The sequence below is a fragment of the Neopsephotus bourkii genome, unplaced genomic scaffold (assembly GCF_033783945.1).
Source record: "Neopsephotus bourkii isolate Nb327-2 ecotype Australia unplaced genomic scaffold, CSIRO-AGI_Nbou_v1 NB_952, whole genome shotgun sequence".
Lineage (NCBI taxonomy): Eukaryota > Metazoa > Chordata > Aves > Psittaciformes > Psittacidae > Neopsephotus > Neopsephotus bourkii.
The window spans coordinates 323,388-344,621 of record NW_026901446.1 but is presented as its reverse complement, the minus strand read 5'-3'; the positions used below and the strand labels follow the sequence as shown (position 1 = coordinate 344,621).

The 21,234-nt window shown below is 37.6% G+C and overlaps 1 protein-coding gene across 1 annotated transcript in view; it reads left to right on the top strand.

Moving 5' to 3' along the window:
- Window positions 1-21,234, top strand: part of SLC1A3 (solute carrier family 1 member 3) — a 63,037-nt gene that overhangs the window by 38,553 nt on the left and 3,250 nt on the right. The window contains exons 4-9 of the mRNA XM_061358889.1: window positions 5,601-5,805; window positions 7,179-7,221; window positions 15,743-16,038; window positions 17,459-17,692; window positions 18,932-19,126; window positions 20,538-20,672. Of these exons, the coding sequence (XP_061214873.1) occupies window positions 5,601-5,805; window positions 7,179-7,221; window positions 15,743-16,038; window positions 17,459-17,692; window positions 18,932-19,126; window positions 20,538-20,672 (1,108 nt within the window). The remainder of the gene's footprint in view (window positions 1-5,600; window positions 5,806-7,178; window positions 7,222-15,742; window positions 16,039-17,458; window positions 17,693-18,931; window positions 19,127-20,537; window positions 20,673-21,234) is intronic.

Sequence of the window (21,234 nt, the reverse complement as noted above, 5' to 3'; positions counted from 1 at the left end):
TCACACAGTGCTTAGTGGATGCAGGGGGTCGGGAGTAGCTCATTTAAGACTGCTTCATTAGGAGAACGAAAGAGAACCTTAAAGAAACAAAATTAGGGCAACACTCTTAAGACAACAATTGCCATTATTGCTGTTCTACCATAGGAATCCTTAAGAAGCAACTGCAATTTCCTAATGAAGAGACTGTAAAAAGTAAGCAGGAAAATAATTAACAATAAAAAGATCCTATATTAATTATATTTTGTTTCGAAAGACTGAGTCCGAAACATCTAAATGATTTTTTTTATGAAGATCTACATTAGCAAAGAAGTGCCATCAATTCAGTTCTAATACATTTGAGTAAGGAAATAATTCATCATGATCAAGGAAATCCTCACTTATTTATTTCCAGTAGTCAGTATGACTACTCTCTCATTCAGAACTGGTTCATGTTTTTACATATTTGCAGCACCATACAGTCACATCTTGGCAGGATTCTGACTGATAGATGTTCAGTCATATGCCCAGCGATGGTAGCTTCATGTCAGTGGATCTACAGCCAAGTGCCCACACCAGGGCTCTGAACCTGTGGTTCCTTTTGAACTGAGCAGCATTGCTACTATCCTGTGAGGAGAGGCTGAGGGCTCTGGGTTTGTCTAGTTTGTAGAGAAAAAGGCTGGGTGGTGACCTCCTTACTCTCTATGGCTTTCTGAGGAAGGGACGTGGAGAGGAAGGTGCTGAGCTCTGCTCCCTGCTACCCAGTGACAGGAGACATGAGAATGGTTCAAAGCGGCACCAGGGGAGGTTTAAGCTGGACACCAGAAAGCATTGTTTTTACCAAGAGGGAGGTCAAACACTGGAACAGACTTACTGGAGAGTTGGTTGATGCCCCAAGCCTGTCTGTGTTAAAGGGGCATTTAGACAATGAATTTATTAACATGCTTTAACTTTTGGTCAGCCCTGAAGTGGTCAGGCAGTCAGACTAGAAGATTGTTGTAGGTCCCTTATAACTGAAATATAATTTTCTATATTTAAAGTTTTCACCATTATGCCTCAAAAGTAATTCTTAAAGAAACCAAAAATTGAAATTCTGTGGGCAAAATATTAGATACTCTGTTAAAAGCACAAGAATGTTAATATATGAAAGCAAACACAGAAACTTCTTATTTTTTTCCCGAAGTTTTTAAAAGGCAGCAAAAAAGATTTCAGAAACAGGGTCTTTCAACATGAAACAGAGTAGGTGGGAATTTTAACTGTTTTCAAACTGAAATTACACACATGGGTACACTCACATGCACAGACCCTCCCCACAGTGACAGAGTCCCACTTGCTCTGAGAAATTATAAAATCACTGAAGGTACTAGGATCAGTCCTAAGTATTGATTGGTAGGCTTTTAGAAAAAACAAAAGAAAATGAATCTTGCTTCTTGTCCAGTTCTTCATTGGCATCCTACTTGATGCTGAGTATAAAGAAAAAGATCCCATTTAAAACCTGCAAGTTATGGGCCCTGATTTGGTAAATCATGTTATACATGACTAATGTTAAGGGCAAACAGAACTTCAATGCAATAGAAGCAACTACGGATTTGTAGATTCTAGAATTCTGTATATCTAGAATTATAAAGTACATAAAGAAATCTAGACTCATAAGTACAATATAAAAAAATGTAGTTGACACAAACCCAATCACAGTATAGTAGCTATTCAGGAAAGTTGCTGCATCATTAGTTCAGTCTAATTTGTGGAACAATTATTAAGTCAAGTGAACAATCAGAACTATCAGCTTAACAATTCAGAATTTTTAACAAGTTGCCCTAACAAGATTTTTTCATCCTTTTCCCTGCATCCTTTCCCGCTGTCTCTTGCAATTGCACACTTACTTGCTTGCTGCCTTTCCCTACATCCTAAAATATTTTCATTTCTTCTCTAACACCTTTGTTAATGAACAACGTAGTGCTTTGCTTTTTGCCCTGGCACTCTGGAGAACTCTTTGTCATGTCTTTATTTCACTCACAGTGCGAATGATTCCTCACTTCTCAAGAGAGGGAAAGAGTAGGTGAAGGGAGAGGACAGGGGTAAGGGCTTGGGTTTGTTTGCAATTTTACAGACTTAGGCCTGTCCCCTTCTTTCTTTTCTTCCCTTTCTCCCTTCTTGCCTCCTTCCCTCCTCATCAATACTTAAAAAGTCATTCCCATTCATGATGTGTGAGCACACACGCTGGGAGAAATTACAGGCGCTCTGCTCCGGGTTGCCTTGACAACTTCAAGGCATCCCTGTGCGTGGGGACCAGTGGCACAGAGAAGTTTCCCAGGCCCCCTGGGGAAAGGGAGGGAAATGGAAGAGAGGAAGCAGAGGTGCTGGAGCCAGCATCCATCCAGAGGAAAGAGCAGAGAGCAGGATGAAAGGAGCACATACATCTCATGCGGGACAATGGGAGTTTTGCTGGCTGGCTGTGAAAGGACACACTGAGGATACAATGGTCTACAACACATGAAAGCTTTGGAGCGAACTTTATTGCTTCTTCATTAAGGACCCTTCCAGAGTCTCTAAGTTCTAAGCCCTCAGATTCTCAGCTTTAAGAAATCTTGTCAACATCTTAAAATTTAAAGAAAACAATCCCTTTCATTTTCTTGTGTCTTAAAAACATTTAAAATAATTTTTTAGCTAATTCTTGTTGATGATATGCTGGAAGCTTTTGCAGTTTCAACCATGTACAGTACCAAGTGTCCCTCCTGTGTGTTCCTTGAGTTGCCATTAACTTGAGTGGGAGGGAATGTTTCCCAGCAGGTCCCCAGTAGGGGCTCTCTGAGGTGAGAACTTGTTTCCTCCTCATATAGCTTTTATTCATACTGTCATCCCTCTGCTTTTAATGCTTGCCGCTATAAGCAAGCCACAAGCAGTTTGAGTGTAAGACTAGAACTGCTGTTCCCTACTTTCAAGCTGAGAAGTCATTTATATGATAGCAAAAGCAGGAATAAGACTGACTAGCCTAAAATAAGGGACCATGCAGTCACAGCCAGTGTGCACAATAGGAAACCAAGCTGAAAAACAGCTCATAAAGAAAAGAGCATGACTCTTGCTCCCAGACATACCACTTTCACACAGTTCACCAGTCAATTCCAGAATCAGTCCAAGAAAGAAAGAGGATCACAAGTTCTAATCCTTCAACACAGAAATCTTTAGTGGTAAAATAAGCACTACGCTTGACTCCAAATGATTCTTGGATTGCAGGAGACTCAACTTAGTATCAATTGTGGAGTGCAAAGAAAGATCAAGTTTGGTTAGAGTTGTAAGTACAAACGCCTGCAACCCCTCTAGGTTGACAGTGCTCAGCATTTGGTCCTGAATCTATTACCTGGCAAGGGCACAGTACTGAGAACTGGCTGATATAATATCTGTGCATTTCCAAACCTTCCTATCAAACTATATAGGTTAATCATTTTATGCTCAGGATGTGAAACAAGTTTAAAGCTGCTCTTATGCTCTTAGCTAAAATGAAAAAATTGCCCATTGATGCTACTTTTGAAATAGCAAGTAAGAATAAAAAATTAAAATATACAAAAATAAAGTTTACTGGACTTGTATGTGTGGGTTCATATTTCACTTTTTAAATTACACAAGTTACATACTTATACTTTAAATAAAATAGTTGCAACAAATGCTGTCTGGTATAAACATTGTGCAACTCAGTAGCAGATCTGAAATTCTGTAAAAATGACTAACTTTATTTTATACAATGGTTAATTATATTTGCATTATTCTGCATTTGCATTATTTTGAGGACTTAAATAATTGATTCTCCACCCACCATCAAGAGGGATACAGGACTTCTTGTTTGTAAAGATAAAAGAACTATTACTTGGTAGTATTTACCATTTTCACAGGTTTTCAAAACATAAATGTAGACATACCCCAAGCATATAATCCAGTTTCACAGATGGAAAAACTAAGGAGAGGAATGAAGGATCAAGTGCTTCAAATGTTGGATTTCCATTTTCAGTTCCTTTCTCAGTAACACATTGTTCTTCCACTACAATGACAGGCATAAATCAAGCATTTCAAGGTGCAAATCTAGTGGTCTTCCTTTGCAATTCATTTTGTGTGTACAAATTTTGCTGATTGTAATGGCTTTTGCTGAAAGGACAGGCAAGCCCTCGCTGAAATGAGAGGGTAGGTATGAAGCATGTGATGAGTTTTATTCTTTGGAGATTTGACCAGTGTCTGGAACATAGCCTTGATCTCAGTTACATCAGTGTCTAAATTACTTTTATTCTAACTCCAATAGCACATATTTCCTCCTTTAGGAGATAGAAGTACAATATGTCTACAATGATTTGAGAAAATACTTTTTTCCAGTTCATGATTCTCGGTTTATGTTTCCATATTATTTATATTCATGTAGTACTGTTACCTTATTTTAAATGCTTTCTCCTCTGATACAGGCACCTAGAGCAGAAGGTGGTCAAATTTCATTGTATTTTATATGTTCAAAACCATCATATAGATAGATAGGCAGCCTGAAGAAATCTGGATTAGACAGTGCCATGTGGGGGTCCATAGGAGGAGGTAATAAAGTGAAGAGATCCTTCCTTGACCTGTTTCTTCATTCTGCGCTTTGAAAGCTTGATTTCAACAAGAAACATCATCATTGTTTGAGACAGATGGTGTAACCCTCCAGATGAAGTAGGGGGAAGTTACTGACTATTTTAAATTTTAAGGAGGAGGAGTAAAGGGACATTTTAAGGAGAAGAACACTAAAAACAGAAAAAAACATTTCCATTTGTGACAGTCTTCATGAGGCACTCCTTCTCAGAGATTCAGAGCTTTTTCCCTGGCAGAAATGCAGCTTCATTTAAAAAACACACTGCAGCCTTGTCGGTGAAGTCTGATTAACAAATGCTTTAGCAGATGCCATAGTGAGCACCCTAGTATTCACATTATATCAGATGCATTAAGACAAGCCAAAAATTGGGATTAATGTTGCAAGGTTTCCAAAGCTTATAAAGGACTCTAAATGTTTATTCATACAATAGTAAGGATTTTCTGAAAAAAAAAACCCACAAAACAACAACCAAACCCCCCCCCCAGAAACTAACAGCAGTTAATCTGGTTTAAACTCCCATAGCTTGGGACAGAAGGAAATGAGGTCATTCCATTAAGGACTGAAGAAATCTCTTTATAGACGTTAATTGTAGCAAACATTACTAAGATTACTGGAGAGTACTGTTTTATTTCCTACTATTTCAGATTAGGTGCAGCACATTTCTAAGTCACATTTTTCAGACTATAATAACTATGCTAATCAAAACCCAGAAACTGGCTCTCTGGAATGCATGCAGTACCATATTGCATCAGACCAATAATCTTTACTTTTACAAAGTGTTAACAAAGCAGAGGAAGCTGCAACACTTGTAATAGAACATCATATAAAAACAAGCATTAGGAGTAGGATGGCAAGACAGGGGCAGTATGAGTTGCAGAAGAGGGCTGACCTACATTGGGTAGCTTTTCAAATGCAATGGTCATCAAAACTCTTTGCTCAAAAGTATTTTTAACATGCTGAGTTTATACTCTTTACTCACAACTGTATGAGGTAATGTCCTTGTGCTTAAATTTACTAGGAATTGCTGCCCTGGATAGTAAAGCATCAGGGAAGATGGGAGTCCGAGCAGTAATCTACTACATGAGTACTACGATCATTGCTGTACTGATTGGTATAATCATTGTGGTCATCATTCACCCTGGGAAAGGTACTAAAGAAAACATGCACAGAGAAGGCAAAATTGTGCAAGTGACAGCAGCAGATGCCTTTCTTGATTTAATCAGGTATGCCTATGATATTGCACATTTTCTGTACCAATAGCAACAGTAATAATATTTAGGTTCAAACAAACACAAAAGTAGAGAATTTTAGACAGTAATTGCATAAGCTAGCCAAATTTCTTTCAAGTATGTGATACCAGGACCCTTACAACATTGCAAAAGAATACATGGATTTATTTTTGAATCAAGCCATTGCTAGAGAAGAACCTGCTTTTAATATTCAAAAATACGTTCACATGCAAAAGAAAGATTTCTGTTCTGCTATCTGCATGAGTCTTTTCACCCACTTCCATAGTACAATCCTTATTATCCAGTTCCTCTGCTTTCCTTATTTCCAACTTCTGACAGTTTTCTCACTTCACTTGAATCCCTGATTTAGCTATTCTTCTTAATTTTGAATCATAGCCGCCAATCTGGGTCCATCTACTCAACTTGTTAAATTGTATGTATGGGAAATGAATTCCAGGAGCAGGCAAGTAAATGCTTGAAATAGAAGGGCACAGATAAAAAATACTGTTTTCTCCTTGCTCAGAGACTCTGCAATACCTCTTTTATAGAGCTAATATGTCATAGATGTATTCCAGGGAGTAGGGAAGCTGAGGTTTTGAACTCAGGAGCTTTTCCACAGGTAAAGCCACCAAAATTTTGTGTTCCACTAACCCATTTGGAGAAGCCAGAGACATGGAGAAAGGCCTCCAAGAGTCATGCTGCCAGGAAGGGGGACTTCAGAAAGACCCATGAAGAGGTTTGCACTCAGATTCCTCAAGATTTATTTGGATGGGCTGCTTCTAATTCCCTCAGAAATGTCACCATTCTGGAAAGCAAAGAAACAAACCCCCATATGTAACAAGTACAAACACACATACACATGTGTGTGTTTTATTATTAAAGAATACTCAAACTTGAGAAATACTTATTTCTTAATCATGAAAGACTCTAAATCAAGTGATGAATGTCATGAGGTGCTAGGCTATATGACTGCATAAAGTGAGAAGTAGAAATGCATTAAATATTACTTATTAATCTGGATTCAGAAAGCATTAATAAATACAAAATTTAAAGTCAGCACTGACCCACAGAGCTTTGTTCATTCGGTAATTTAGCTAATATTTTGCTCCATAACCAGACCTCATATACAATATTTGATTCAGAGATTGCCATTGCCAGGATCTATCCAACCCTACTACATTTCGTCCTTATAAAGCTAACCAGGCCAATGCTGTATGCAAAGCTCTACTCACTGTATGCATAACTACATACTGGTCTTAGGACTCCTTTGAAAATTAGCTGGTCAATTCTTTCAATAGCTGTTTCCCTACTTAAGACATTACTAGAATTTTATTGCTTCTAATGTTATTTTCTTTCTTTTTTCACAGAAATATGTTCCCTCCAAATCTGGTGGAAGCTTGCTTTAAACAGGTAAAAATGCATTGCTATTTTGAACTAAAACATAACAAAGTAAGAAATTGAAATAGAAGAGCATTTTCTTTATGAATATCACGTACTTGTACTTACAGCAGAAATAAATCTTATGCCTGCTGCCAGCTGTCAAAAAAAAAACCCAAATTAGACCAACTAAATCTGTGCTTTGGTTTCTATGAGAAGTGAAGAAAACACACTTGGCAAACAAATATAAAGTAAGATTTTTTCAAAATGTCAATAAGTCTACAGCAAGCTTCATTAAAATCAATGCAGAGTTTACTTTTCAAAACCAGTGCTATGTTAAATTGGGAGATATACACCCTTTATACAAAGAATGGAAGATGTTCATCAGAGAAATGTGCATGGGTTCAAATCAGAGGAAGCAATTCTGTGACCATCAATAATAAAATCAAACTAGAGAACTTCCTATCACCTACGACAGAAGAGCATAGGAATGCTCTTCTGTTGCTTCCCATGTTCCTTTATTATTAGCTTGGTCTTAACATAAACTGTTTTACAGAGAAAATAATAGTGACTAGTTGTATTCCTTTTTTTAAAGGAGGACATTATAGATTCAGCAAAACATATGTGTGTTTCTATAATCTGAGTGACCCCCCAGACAATCTTGAACTCATTTACCAGTTATTGCTGTAGCAGTAAAAAAGCCTGAAATGTGGAGGTCAAGAAGCAAGGGGATGAAGTAGAAACTTCCGAAAGTCCAGCTGAGTTACATCTTGCAGAAGAATTGAAAAGAAATAGTAACATTTTCTTTAGTTATATCAACAGAAACCAATAAAAGGCAGTGACTTTCTAAATTAAAGATTTGTTCAAGATAGAGATAAACTAGACCCAAGTCCAAAATCAACAAATGCTATGCCTCTGTTTTCAGTAAGGATGAGGACTAACTCAGGACAGTGATCCAGAAGAGCAGTACAAAAACACAAAAGTCTGTATCTAAACTAGAAACAAAATTAAAAAAAATTTAATGTAATAAGGTCAGCAAATAATATAATCTTTATCTCAAAATAATGAAATAATTAGGGCATAAAGTTACAGATTTAACAGCAAGTATTTTTAATAGATCTCTCAGTTTGGGAAATTATTGTTTATAAGTGGTAAAAGCAATCATATTGCCTTTCGAATTCTTATTTCAAAAAGATTTGGGAGTTGATTTAAGTAGTTAATGACCCATTAGCCTGGTATCGGGTGTGCTGACGAATATAAGTAGAAGAAAAGAGTGAAGACTTCATGATAAATGAAAATAAAAAACACATGAAAAAAGATAAAGAATAGCACAACTTTCTGAAACATAGATTGTACCAGAATAACCTTCCATTTTTCTTCCGCAGGACTGCTCATTTTCTTCTTTCCTTTTTTTAATATGAAGGAAGTAGTTGAGCAGAGGATAAAATTATTGTGAGAATTGTAAAATCTGAGGAGTTAGCAATGGAAGTAGCTGAAGGACTGGGTGCACCTCAATTGGTAATTCTTTTTAATTACATTGCCGTAGGATGCACACTGTGAAATTTATAGATGACAAGAAAGTCCAAGCACTTTGTATCAAAATATCTAACACATGCCAAAGAAGTTGGTACGTCCTTCGCATACTGTAATACTATGAAGTCACAACAACAAAGTGAATTGGCTCTTGCAAACATTGGCATTTTTAATTATCTCCTTCAGCACATGGACATAAATATTTAGAAATTAAAAGTAATTTCCGCTTTGAGATGCGAAGTCATCATTAGAAAGAAAACAAAATTAACACTTCTAATTGAGCTGTAGTATATACTGACATAACTCTAAGAGAGAAAATAAACCAGAGGAATGTGACTTTCTGGAATACTAAGTATATTCATGTCATTACATTCATAGGGAGATTCATGCAAAATAAGGCATAACGGAGAGAGAAGTTGCTAGGATTAAGAACACAGTGTATATAGCAAAAAGGTTGATTTAAAAAGTATTCAGGTACAAAAACCAAACTGGGAACAGAGCTGTGTGAGGTAAAGAAAAAAGTTTACACAAGATGTGGAAATTACTATGACTGAATTTAAAGTGGGAATTTTAGTAAGTTTTTAAACCTGCATTACCTAAAATGTAACATCCTGGAAAAATCTTCAATTAGGACTCATGGGGACAAACTACCTTATCAGTTTCAAGATGCAGCTTGAAAAATTCTTTTGATAAAGTATCCTTTAGCAACACGAAACTTGACTCAGTGACTAGCTATCCTAAATCTATGTTCTTAATTAAAAATGTTCTGTAAGTTCTGCTTACATTAAGTATATTGCATTTCCAATGTATTTTACAGCTTAAGGGATTTCCAAAAAATGGTTCACAAACCTGGAAATATTTAATGAATGTTTTTTTCTGAATTTCATTAGCAGATCTGCTTATTGAAGCAGGATTTTAAATCTGTCATACTGATACTATTGCATTTTCAATCAGGTACCAAACCCTAGATTTTTAGGTATAATTATTTTGTTGCAGCATATTTACTAATTTATAAGTGTTTTGCAGGAGAAACAAGTATGCGTAAGATCCAGGTGACTTTGTACATCTGACTCAACTTTCTTTTCAAAAGTTTTTCACATGTTTCTCAGAAGATTTACAAAGAAGGATGATCTATCTGGAAATAATTTGGTTCTGTAACAATATTTGTGTTTGCTGGCCCAAACACAACACAGACACATAGTCATACACACTCAAAGGTGTAATACTGACCCAGAGTTTTGCACAAGTGGAAACCATCACTGGCACATGCACTCTGCATTCAAAACGCAACTTTTGATATATTAGGTGCTCACATTCTGTCTTACAGCATCGTTAGGCAGGTTTCTTTCCTGACACAGATCAGGTTTTTCTTTCTAACTGTGGCCAGCAGACAAGTCCTCTAGTTACTGTGCTAGTCCTCACAGCAAGGTTTGACCCTGTTACTTTCCCCTTCAATAGCAAGCACTTCCCAAAGCACACAGAACCAGCTATAATTTCGAAAGTTTTTAGCCTCAGAGTAACACCAAGACATGGAAAATTGTACTTGCCTTTACAGAGCTAATTTTAGAGAAGAAAAGTTGATTTTCTGTATGTGGAATTGCTCTCCTGCAAAACTAAATAGAGTTGTGTGAAGAGGGTAACCAACCTGGGGAGGGCTTCTAGATGGAGTTGAGAAAGCTTTTGTAGGACTGCTGTTGGGAGAAGAAGAGTCATGAAGAGACCTTAAGGCTTATTTCGGAATAATCTTCCTCAGTTTTCTACTATTCCTCATTCAATCTTCTAGTCCTTTGGATTCACTTTTCTGTTTTTCTTCCCAGTGAGTCTGTGAGGTAAAGCTGCCTCTCTTGCTTCTTCTCCTCTTCCTTCTTCTTTCCAGTTTCTTCCCCAGCAACAGGAAGTGTGGTGCAACAAAATGGCCTATATCCTCCTAAAAGGACTCCCCGTTATGGATCGCAGAAGCCAGGAGGAGTCCCAGTAGGCGAGAAAGAGAAGCCTACAAAAAAAAGCCTGAGGGAATACTTTCATTCAAACCTTTCAGCTAAGAACTGGCAAAACCATTTCAGGTTTAGCTGGTATATTCAGCTCCGTGCCCCAGGAAATTACGAAGAGCCATCCTTGTCTACCAATCAGATCAAGTTAAGAGAATAATCTGGAAAATGCTGGGCTTTAGCTTCACTCTGTTCTTCACTAGTTACTCCCTCCATCCGTGTGAAAGACCAGAGTCCTGTTGGCACCCTGTCGCCATCAGGACCTCATCCAATTCAATCAGTGACAGATAGGGACCGTTGGAAACAGCAGATCATTAATCCAAACAACATACTCTCTGATGCTGTTATTTCTGTATGACATATGTTGCTACCTTTGCCATGCACTGATCATACTGATAAAAAAACTTTTATTAGTAGTAGGACAATCTGAAAAGACGAAATGCAAATAGATATTGCACACTTACCTAAAACTGGATTATTTTGCTAAAAATATTATCTATACCACTATATCCATCCCCAGTTTAGGGGTATCTAAAGAAATCTTTGGATTTATCTTTCATCTTTGGCCATTATCTCTTAATTTCTCTTTCTTTGCTGATTTCAGAAACGGTATCTAGCCTGGGGCTAAGCAGTTATAACCAACCTGCTTGTTAAGCATATATTTAAGTATATAGTGCTTTTTAACTGCTTGTTCTTTGTGCTCTGGAGATATATCAAAATAAAAAAGAAACATAAGTAAACTTGGGACATCAAGAGAAACAAGATCAGTCTAACAATTCGGGGAGGGTTGTTCTGTTATGAGTAAGTGGAATTTGATGTCCGCTGAAGCTTAAAGAACTGTAAAGTTCTGTCTGATAACTGCATTTCTTCTGAGATATTTTTAATTAAGTATTCTTTCCTGAACTCATACGGACGGTTAGAAGTGTTAATCACATACCTAAGCATGAATACTAACTAATATATGCTGTGTGCTCCTCATGATAATTTTGGCTAGTTAAGACATATTTTCACCCATGTCATCAGCTCTTGTGCAGGCAGTTTAGCACATGTCCTTATGGAAAGGAAAGAAAAAAATCAATTTAGGAAGATGAGATATCAATGAGTTATTTTAATTTACATTTTTAGGCCTGAATTTGTTGTAAACATGTTGCTTTTAAAATCATCATTCATTAAAAACTGCACCATCATATAGACTTAGCGACTTAGTACACAGTGCTAATTACACCATCTCACAGTACTGTCAGTAAATTATGAGTTTTCAGAGGAGTTACCCATGCAATTACCTGGTCTGCAAGTTAACCACTGAAATGTGCTACTGCCGTGTTATAATGTGGCTTCTTAAAAAGTCATGCGATACATTGAAGTCAAATGACTGTGGGTTTCTTGTACCACTAATGAAAACAAAATAATAATAAAGTGTAAACAACTAATTCATTCTATTATGCAATAATTACGTTGTCTATTTCATAATGGGCTAACTTGATTACAGTTCATTTTAAAGAGCTACACAAACAGCTAAGAACTGATACCCACCAAGACAGATCTGACTGAAAGTAGGAATCTCATAAAAGCTCATAAAATAATCTCTTATTGCCAGTTTCTCTTCAGAGCAGCAATAGCCAACTCTGCTATTACCTCGTCTATTTCAAAACCTTTGTAATCGTCTATCATCTTAAAAGTGGTCTTCCATTGTCACTTCCTATAAAATGTTGGCTTTCACCATTCCTTTGGTGGTGAGCAAGCAGTCTTGTATGTAGTCTTTAGTGCCATCTGAAAAAACACTAACAGGAATAAAGCTTAACCTACACCTTTTCCTTAGTATATATCTCCTTTGCATTTTCCATATTTGGCTTTACTTAAATTCTTTTGCTTCACCAAGAAACTTCTCATGACATTTGATTGACTACATTTGGCATAAGGAGACAGACACAGAGAGTTATCTTTAACCTCATTTAGCTATAATAGGACACCAGGCTGGAAGGGACAGCAAGGATCATCTAGTCCAACCTTTCCTGGCAGAAGCGTTGTCTAGACTAGATGGCCCAGCACCCCATCAGCTAAATCTTGAAAGTGCCTCATGCTGGGGAGACCACCACTTCCCCAGGGAGGTTATTCATGCCAATGGCTGATTGTTCTCATCATGAAAAATTTCCCACTTGTGTCCAATTAGAATCTTCCCAGGATTAACTTGTATCCCTTACCCCTCTACTTTTCCATGTGACTCCTTGAAAAAAAGGAAGTCTCCATCTTCTTTTTCGGCATCCTTTAGACACTGGAACATGGTGGTAAGGTCTCCCTGAACTTTCTTTTCCCAGTGCTGAGCAAGCCCAGCTCTCCCAGCCTGTCCTCACACCAAAGTCTGCCCAGTCTTTTGGTCATCTTTGTGGCCTTTCTTTGGACCCTTTCTATCCTGTCTGCATCTGTTTTGTGCATTTGGGACTAAAACTGAATACAGTAAGCCAGGTATGGCCTCACAAGTGCTGAGTAGAGTGGGATAATGACTTCTTTATCTCTGTTGATGATGCCTTTGTTGATGTAACCCAGCATCCTTTTGGCTTTCTTTGCTGCAGCAGCATCACACTGTTCACTTTTACTGAGCTTGCTGTTCACCAGGACCCCACAGAGCTGCTCCCTAGCTGAGTACATCCCAGCCTGCGCTTCACTCTTGGACTGTGTTTAGCGAGGTGTAAGACCTTACATGTGTGCTTGCTGAACTTTATAAGATTCTTGTTGCCTCACTCTTCCAGACTATCCACGTCATCCTGCAGGGTGGCTCTCCATTCCAAAGTGTCTGAATACTTTAGTCTGACCAGCGGGGTGAGTCAGCAGATAAGATCTGCATATGTGTGTATCCATCTACTAGCTGAAATGGACTTTGCTAAGTGAGGTCCTAAAATCTGTATTAGAAGGAGACCTAACAAATAAAGAACGAAAGGCATCTTTGTGCAGGGCCAGAATTCCAGAATCAGCACTAAAAAGAAGATATATGCTTTTTACAACCTAAATTGTTTTCTAACTGGGGTTTTTAAAGGTAAGGAACTTCACTGATTGTGCTTTCTCCCCTGTAGCTGTCCAAATTGTTCTGTCGTAACTTCTGAGCCAAAGGCTAATTCCAGCCTAATTTGATATGAGGGGGGCAATTCTCAGATAAATCAAGTCTTTGCTGCCAACTGAAAGAAGGACACCTCTGACTTAGCTCATGGCCTGTTCCAACAGGCAGCATCTAACCAGCCAGGCAGCAGTTAGATGTGTCATCTAACACAGCCTATCACATGTTTCTTTTGACCTAGTCAAATAGGCAGGAATGAAAGAAGGACCTGAGGGTAATGGAGGAAAATCAGGACATCATCAGTTATGATGTGCTAGGGGAATTAGGAAATAAATAGGAAATTTAGTGGAAATTAGGCTTTAATTCCAGTCTTCATTAGCTTGCTTTTTTACGTTAGTCTGACCTGTATGCCACAAGTCCAGCATAATTCCTACTATCAGATATTCACCTTAAGGAATTTTTACCTGATTTTTTTTTTCTCCTGAAAAACAGTAATGGAAATTAGAAGAATTGGAAGTGTTGTATGTATAGTGTTAAGCAGTATTTTAGCATTGCTGTCAGGACTGAATTGAATACCCTTTAGTGAGAACTTCTAGAAAATTTCCATTTCCACTGTAATAACTCTATTGTCTCACAAAAGGTGACACAGAGGGGAAATCATCATATATTGGATATGAGTGGGTAAGGGAGTGGAACTGGGCCTTTTTGTGTCAACCAAATGATCAAGCAGCTCAGCAGTTTCCTCTAACCACAGCCCAAATCTTGACGCATTTCATTTAAAACTCAAGAATATCCAACCTCCATAGATATTTGTTCTTCTACATCTTATTCAGAAACTTTCCATAAATCTCCTGTAAACAAGTTTTAGTTGAAAGTTTGAAAGACTTAAAGCTTTTGGATATGCCAAATATGTGGAAGGAGTGCATAAAACTATTCAAGTATGAAAAATAACAGAAAATTACATCAGGGTTGATAGATGCTGATATTCAGGTTTCTCATCTTGGTCATAAGTACTCATGTCACTCAAATACTACTGCAGTGTGCAACAGTCTCTAGATATTACTAATAATACCACAGCTCCTCGACTTAATATTTGTCTTTTGTCAGCAGGCCCTAAAGAATAAAAATTCAAAGTTGCTGAATTACCTTGACACCAGCATCCCATTGCTTTAATAGGCCATTTAGTATCCTGAGGTACATTAGAAACATTTTACTAATGATCCTTAGTATTCCTTGGGTTCAATAGAATTTAGTCAGGACAGACTGCAGGGCTTTTTAAGCCGAGATAGAAATATTGAAAATGAAAATTTTCCTTTAGAAAATCATTAGGCAGTGAAGGGCTGTTTTTCAGAGTAGATGTTTAGGAGCATATTGAGATTTTGAAGTTGATTTACCCACTCCACAATAGAACCATTTAAGGTAGAACCCATTCTTAGTTAAGAAAAGTGATGATTTGTTACTGCAAATCATAGAAAACTAATGGCTTTTCCATAGCAAAGGAAAACAGAGGTATATTATATTTGAGTTACTTTCAATCTAGTTTTTTATAATTCAAAAAAGAGGAAAAAATAAACTCCAGAGCATATAAAATATTCTGACTAGCCAAAAAAGACTCCTTTATTTGACAGATGTAAATAAGTTGTTGGGAAAAATACCAATTTATAAAAATGCAAACTAAGAAGCAATACTTTTGTCACAAAACTCATGAGCACAACAAATCTGCATCTTCAATTTTGACATACTCATGAGAAAGTGAGTTATGGAAACTGAAGGTGAAGATTTAGCTCTTGAAGTTAACATGTTTTTTTTTGTTTGTTTTGTTTTAAGGAAAGTCAGGTTTTCTTTGCAGGACATTTTACTAACAAATACTACACAAATAGCTCAAATGTTCTACAGCAGTAAGTAATAATTTAATGTGTGATTTTTTCCTTTGTTTGCTATGATTCACAGAATTCCTATCTTTCTATTATTTTTGTTTTAACAGTTCAAAACTAACTATGAAAAGAGAATGTTTAAAGTAGGTATTCCATCCAATGACACCTCCACAGTCGCTTCCATAATAAACAACGTGTCAGAAGCAATGGAAACCCTCACCCAGCTGAAAGAGGAAATAGTTCCTGTTCCAGGTTCTGTAAATGGAGTGAATGCCCTTGGCTTGGTGGTTTTCTCAATAAGCTTTGGCCTGGTGATTGGAAGCATGAGGGAGCAAGGTCAAGCACTAAAAGACTTCTTTGATAGCCTTAATGAGGCAATCATGAGATTGGTAGCTCTAATCATGTGGTAAGTGCCTCTTTGATAAATTCCATTTTAAGTTATTAATAACACTTTTTCATCACAGTCAGGTACTGGATAGCAACAGTCTGCTTGGCAGGAAATCAGACAAGAAGATCTTAACTACCTCAGGCTTTTTTTCATACATGAACCCAAGAACTGTAATTCTGTATGTCAACAATTTTGTTGACACACAACAAAGCGTTGACATTTTGTTCAGTACAATGTCAACAATCTACTCTTTCATTGTGTTTAGCCTTAGACATAAGAAAAATCAGGGTCTGTGGCAGAACTTGCTAAACTTACACTGAGCCATTCTGTGTCTAAAGATAACAATCACGACAGTGTGCTATCAAAGTTTCCTAATATCCTAATCTGACTTTACCAAAGGAAACCAACGTATCTCTCCCATAATCTTATTTCTACACAGCAAGACCTTGTTATCATTAGTTTCCAACATAACTGGTTCCTGCAGTTGGGTAGTGTATGCGTATGTCCTTGCATTGTAGCTGCACTGCTTAAACATACACATAATTTTCCTACTTCCTTTATTGTGTTCAATAGGTAAATAAACTCAACACCTTTTCCCTTATTAGGTATGAAGTCTTTTCAGGGACGAAGAACCATTATTTGTCGAAAGAAGGTTAATTAGAGAGCAATGTTGGATCTGATGGCTTAAAAATGCAATAGAGATATGCCGGGTGAATTTTGTTCTGTGGTAACTTAGTATGAATAGACAAGTGGGCATTTATAGATATAAAGCTGTACCAAATGTCCAGCTGCAGCAGAATTACATTAGGGTTTTATGCTCAGCGCTGTCTCTTTCTTCATCTATAGTTGTGCTTACCCGCAGGAGAAAATAGATCATACCACATTGGTTGCTGTCTTGCAATGCAGCTAAAATCTGTCATACAGATGGTTTCACGCTTATGTATTTATCAAGTGCCCCACCGTATAAAATGGGGTATGGCCAGAAGCAGCTTGAAATTGAAATTATCAGATGTTTTCCCAACAACATGGGAAACAGCACTGGTGAGAGGACAGAACTAGGTGCATGGCCTAGTCTACAAGTATGTCTATTGAGCTTTCATTCATATAAACAGAATTATAACAGAATTGGCTAAACTGGCTTTTAAATTACATTTGAATTCCAAAGAGACCCAATCTCCGTACATGTCTGATAGGCATGCTATGCATCTTGAAATCCTTATCAGATTCCGAATCCAGTGGAGCCTGTCAGAAACATTCACCACTGTGGTTTAATCCAGGTTGAACTGTGAGAAGTTAAACTCTTGAAATGCTTCTGAATGATTACAGACATCCTAACTGTGAAATCCTATGACTGTGCTTCGGTATAAAGATAAAAAGTCTCTATGGGGGACTGAATTTCTACTTTTAGTACAATACTGATTTTGTTTATTATTTGAAGGTATGCTCCACTTGGAATCCTCTTCTTGATTGCTGGAAAAATTGTTGAGATGGAAGATATGGGTGTGATCGGTGGTCAGCTTGCCATGTATACCGTAACAGTTATCATCGGTTTACTAATTCATGCTGTCATTGTCCTACCTCTTCTCTACTTCCTGATCACTCGTAAGAACCCTTGGGTATTTATTGGAGGCTTAATCCAGGCATTAGTCACAGCTTTGGGAACGTCTTCCAGGTATAATACAGTATTTTAAGGCCATGTGTTTTTTATAATATTACTGATTTAAGAAAAAATCGTTCATTGTAATTGGTTATTCAAGGTTTCACTTGAGCACTTTATTTCTGTTCTGCTGCTCTCCAATAGAGATAATTGTTTTCATTATACTGACTTGAACTCAATTTTCTATAAAAATCACTAAGCAGAGATTAGTCTGTTTGGTGATTCCAACTATACAGCTGGAATCCATGTGCTTTAGTCTTGATGTTTTAAGATTTTCAGGTAGTTTCTAATGGCATGTGACCAAAACATTGATCACATACTGATTTTCTAGCTATTGCTGAACAGTATTTACACAGCATTGAGGCCTTCTCTATTTCTCATTTGACCCTTCAGTGAGTAGATTGAGGGGTGTGTGACAGATTGACAGGGCACAGAACCAGGAAGATTCCATGCCATATACAGTATGCTCAGCAATCAAAAGGCAAAGGAGGTGATTTTAGGTAGGCTAGCCACGTTTTACTAGGGAATTGACCTGGCATTGATCTGTCTGTGGGAGACTGTAAGTGATTGCCTTTGCATGACTTGTTCTATTCTAGTTTTTTCTCTTTTCTTCCATTTATCATTCACTTATTAAGCGTTTTATTTTTCCCCCACAAATATCAACCCCTGCATCTGCTTATTTTTAGTGTTCCTTTCTTCTTTACCCCTTTCACTCAAGGTATAAGGGCATGTAAGTTAAGCGGCTATGTGGTGCTTCGCTGCCTACTGGTGTTAACCCACAAGTGATGAAGTAATGCAACTCTCTGTCAAATGCCCTTTCCAGGGGAACTGGCAAATAAATAAGAGAAAACATGCTGTTTACTGAAGGCTTCAATAGCTCAATTTATATAACTTAGAGAAAACAGTGCGTAGGGATGGTTCAGTAATAACTCCATGACACGAAAAATGAGAAATAGGGTTCTTCTGCCCAGCAGTAAAATCTCATGACAAATTACTGAAATTAGACACATTCAGACCAGGTTTTGCACAGAGAGTGACAGTAAGTAACCACTGGAAAAAATTCCAAGAGCATCAGGAGAATCTCCATCATTAGAAGTGTTTAAAGGCCTTTGCATTTTTAGAAAAATATTCTGCCAGATCACATAAAAACTAAGACATACAGAACAATCCCTAGTCATCACAGTGTGTGGCACTCTTTTCATTCCCTTTTTGTAGAATTTATATCGTATATTAACTTCTTTCTTTTTGTTTTAGTTCTGCCACACTACCTGTTACATTCAAGTGTCTAGAAGAAATAAATGGAGTGGACAAACGAGTTACAAGATTTGTACTCCCAGTTGGTGCTACAATTAATATGGATGGAACTGCTTTATATGAGGCTTTGGCTGCAATTTTCATTGCACAGGTTAACAACTTTGATCTGAACTTTGGGCAGATTATCACAATCAGGTACAGAAATCATTACCTATATCTTATAAAAAAAGTGTTCTGTAATGACACCTTGCTGTTGTATATGGGATTAAGCAAAAGCATTTAGAGCTAAAACCAAGAACTGCTACAGTAGCTGAATAGCTGTAATGATTTACATCTTCTGCACATACTCTCCATTAGTACACCTTCAAAAAACTGTAACATGACACTTAGTAGAGGCAACCAGAACAGTTTTTAATTACTTTTAAATTTTGTTTCTTAAGAACTCATGCAGCTATTGAGAGCTGTAGACTTACAATCAGTATCATGTAGTTTATAATGGCTGTACAAAGCGATAGCATAAAGCAGCAGAGTACTAATGCTAGGAGAAGCACTGTTTTCCTAGTCCTGAAAGTACAGGATACAAGTAGAGCAAGCTGCGTAAGGAGCAGTAACGCCTTTTATTACATCAGCTGATACAGGTGGAGAAGATAGGTACATTCTCAAGCACACAAGCCTTTATGTTTGAAATAGAACTGTAAACAACCCACTAAGTAGCACCCGATGATAAATGATCTGCATTAATTTCCTTATGTTACTCAAATAGTTAGAGGGAAAAGGGTGATGGGTACACGTGCAGAAGAAATAAATGTTGGCAAGGCAAAAGAGGGACACTGTAGGACAGGGAGACACATATTTATCACTTGGGAACACTTAAAGTTCATATATGGAGAACTGGGAAGGTAGAAGATTTTTAAGAAGTACTTGTCTCCATAAAAACCTCCAGCATAATTCAAAATTCATCAACAGATGGCAAAACTCTGCCTTCCTGCTCTGAGGCAATCGTCCACATTCGTTAGTACTAGAGCTGCTCCTGCCAAATAACCTGACAAAACAAATTCTTCCTAAACTAGGTGTGAACAATCGTATTTATGTCAAGTTACTAGACTGCATGATTCAGGGTTTCTGGCAGGCTTCTGTTTTCTGATGGCAGAACGCCAACTGCTGGAGGACATATACTTCACCTGGCATGAAGTATATGTACAGTGAGATGGACAGAGAATAAAAGTTCTTGCATTAGATCTGCCAGGACAAAATTACCTCCTCAGCTTGTTTTTTTAACATGCTTGAGCTTGTGGTGTGAGTTTACTCAGTGGGTGGGGGCAGGTAGCCATAATGTTTTTTGACTGGCCCTTAGCATCCAGCAGGGGATTTAACGCCTAAAAACCCCCACGTTTCAAGGGTTCTGGTGTAGATTTAGTGTAAACATTTTTGGATTAAGATCCACACTCCCCTGCAGCTGTGCAGTGTTCAGATAAGGGACTAGACTCATCTTATTTACTACTGAGTAAATCCCTTCTTGTTTCATTTCTGGTTTTAATGTTTGCCAGATGATAAGGAGACTTTATTATGGAACTTGATTAATTGCTCTTGCCGTCTCTTTGCACAGCATCACAGCTACAGCTGCCAGTATTGGGGCTGCAGGCATTCCCCAAGCTGGACTGGTCACCATGGTCATTGTGCTTACATCAGTAGGTTTGCCTACAGATGATATCACTCTTATCATTGCAGTGGACTGGTTCTTGTAAGTATTTTTATGGAGTCACTAAGGTCTTGGACCATATTTTGAAGTGCAATTGCCAGGAACATCCTAGCAATACTGCAGTCAATGGTGTACTTCTTTTTGCTGTTGGAAAGAAGTGTTTAAAAAAAAAATAAATCACAATTTCTTGCAATTAAGGGATTTTCTTGGAGCAGATGGTGGAGGGTGTTACTTAATGAAAAGGGTTACTTAGAAACCTGGATCTTTAAAGTACTAAGAAAGGTGTACCAGGCACACTGTAATTAAGTTAGCAAAAAATTGCTTTAGTCTTCTGTTTTCTGTAGGATGGTGATGAAAACCCTTCCATCAATCAGGCTCAGAGCTGGTTCAGATCCAACCCAGTTCATTGCATCCCTGCTGACTAATCTAGGGAAGGTTTATATGTCTACCCCATGCTAACGAAAAACAGTTGTGAAACTCTCTTATCCAGCTACCACAGTGTATTGCCCCCAAGATTTTCCACTCCTCTGCAGAAGACTGACACTTTTATGTATATGGGGAAACACCTTAAGTCCAGGGACTAAATCAAAAGCAGGTGGTTTCC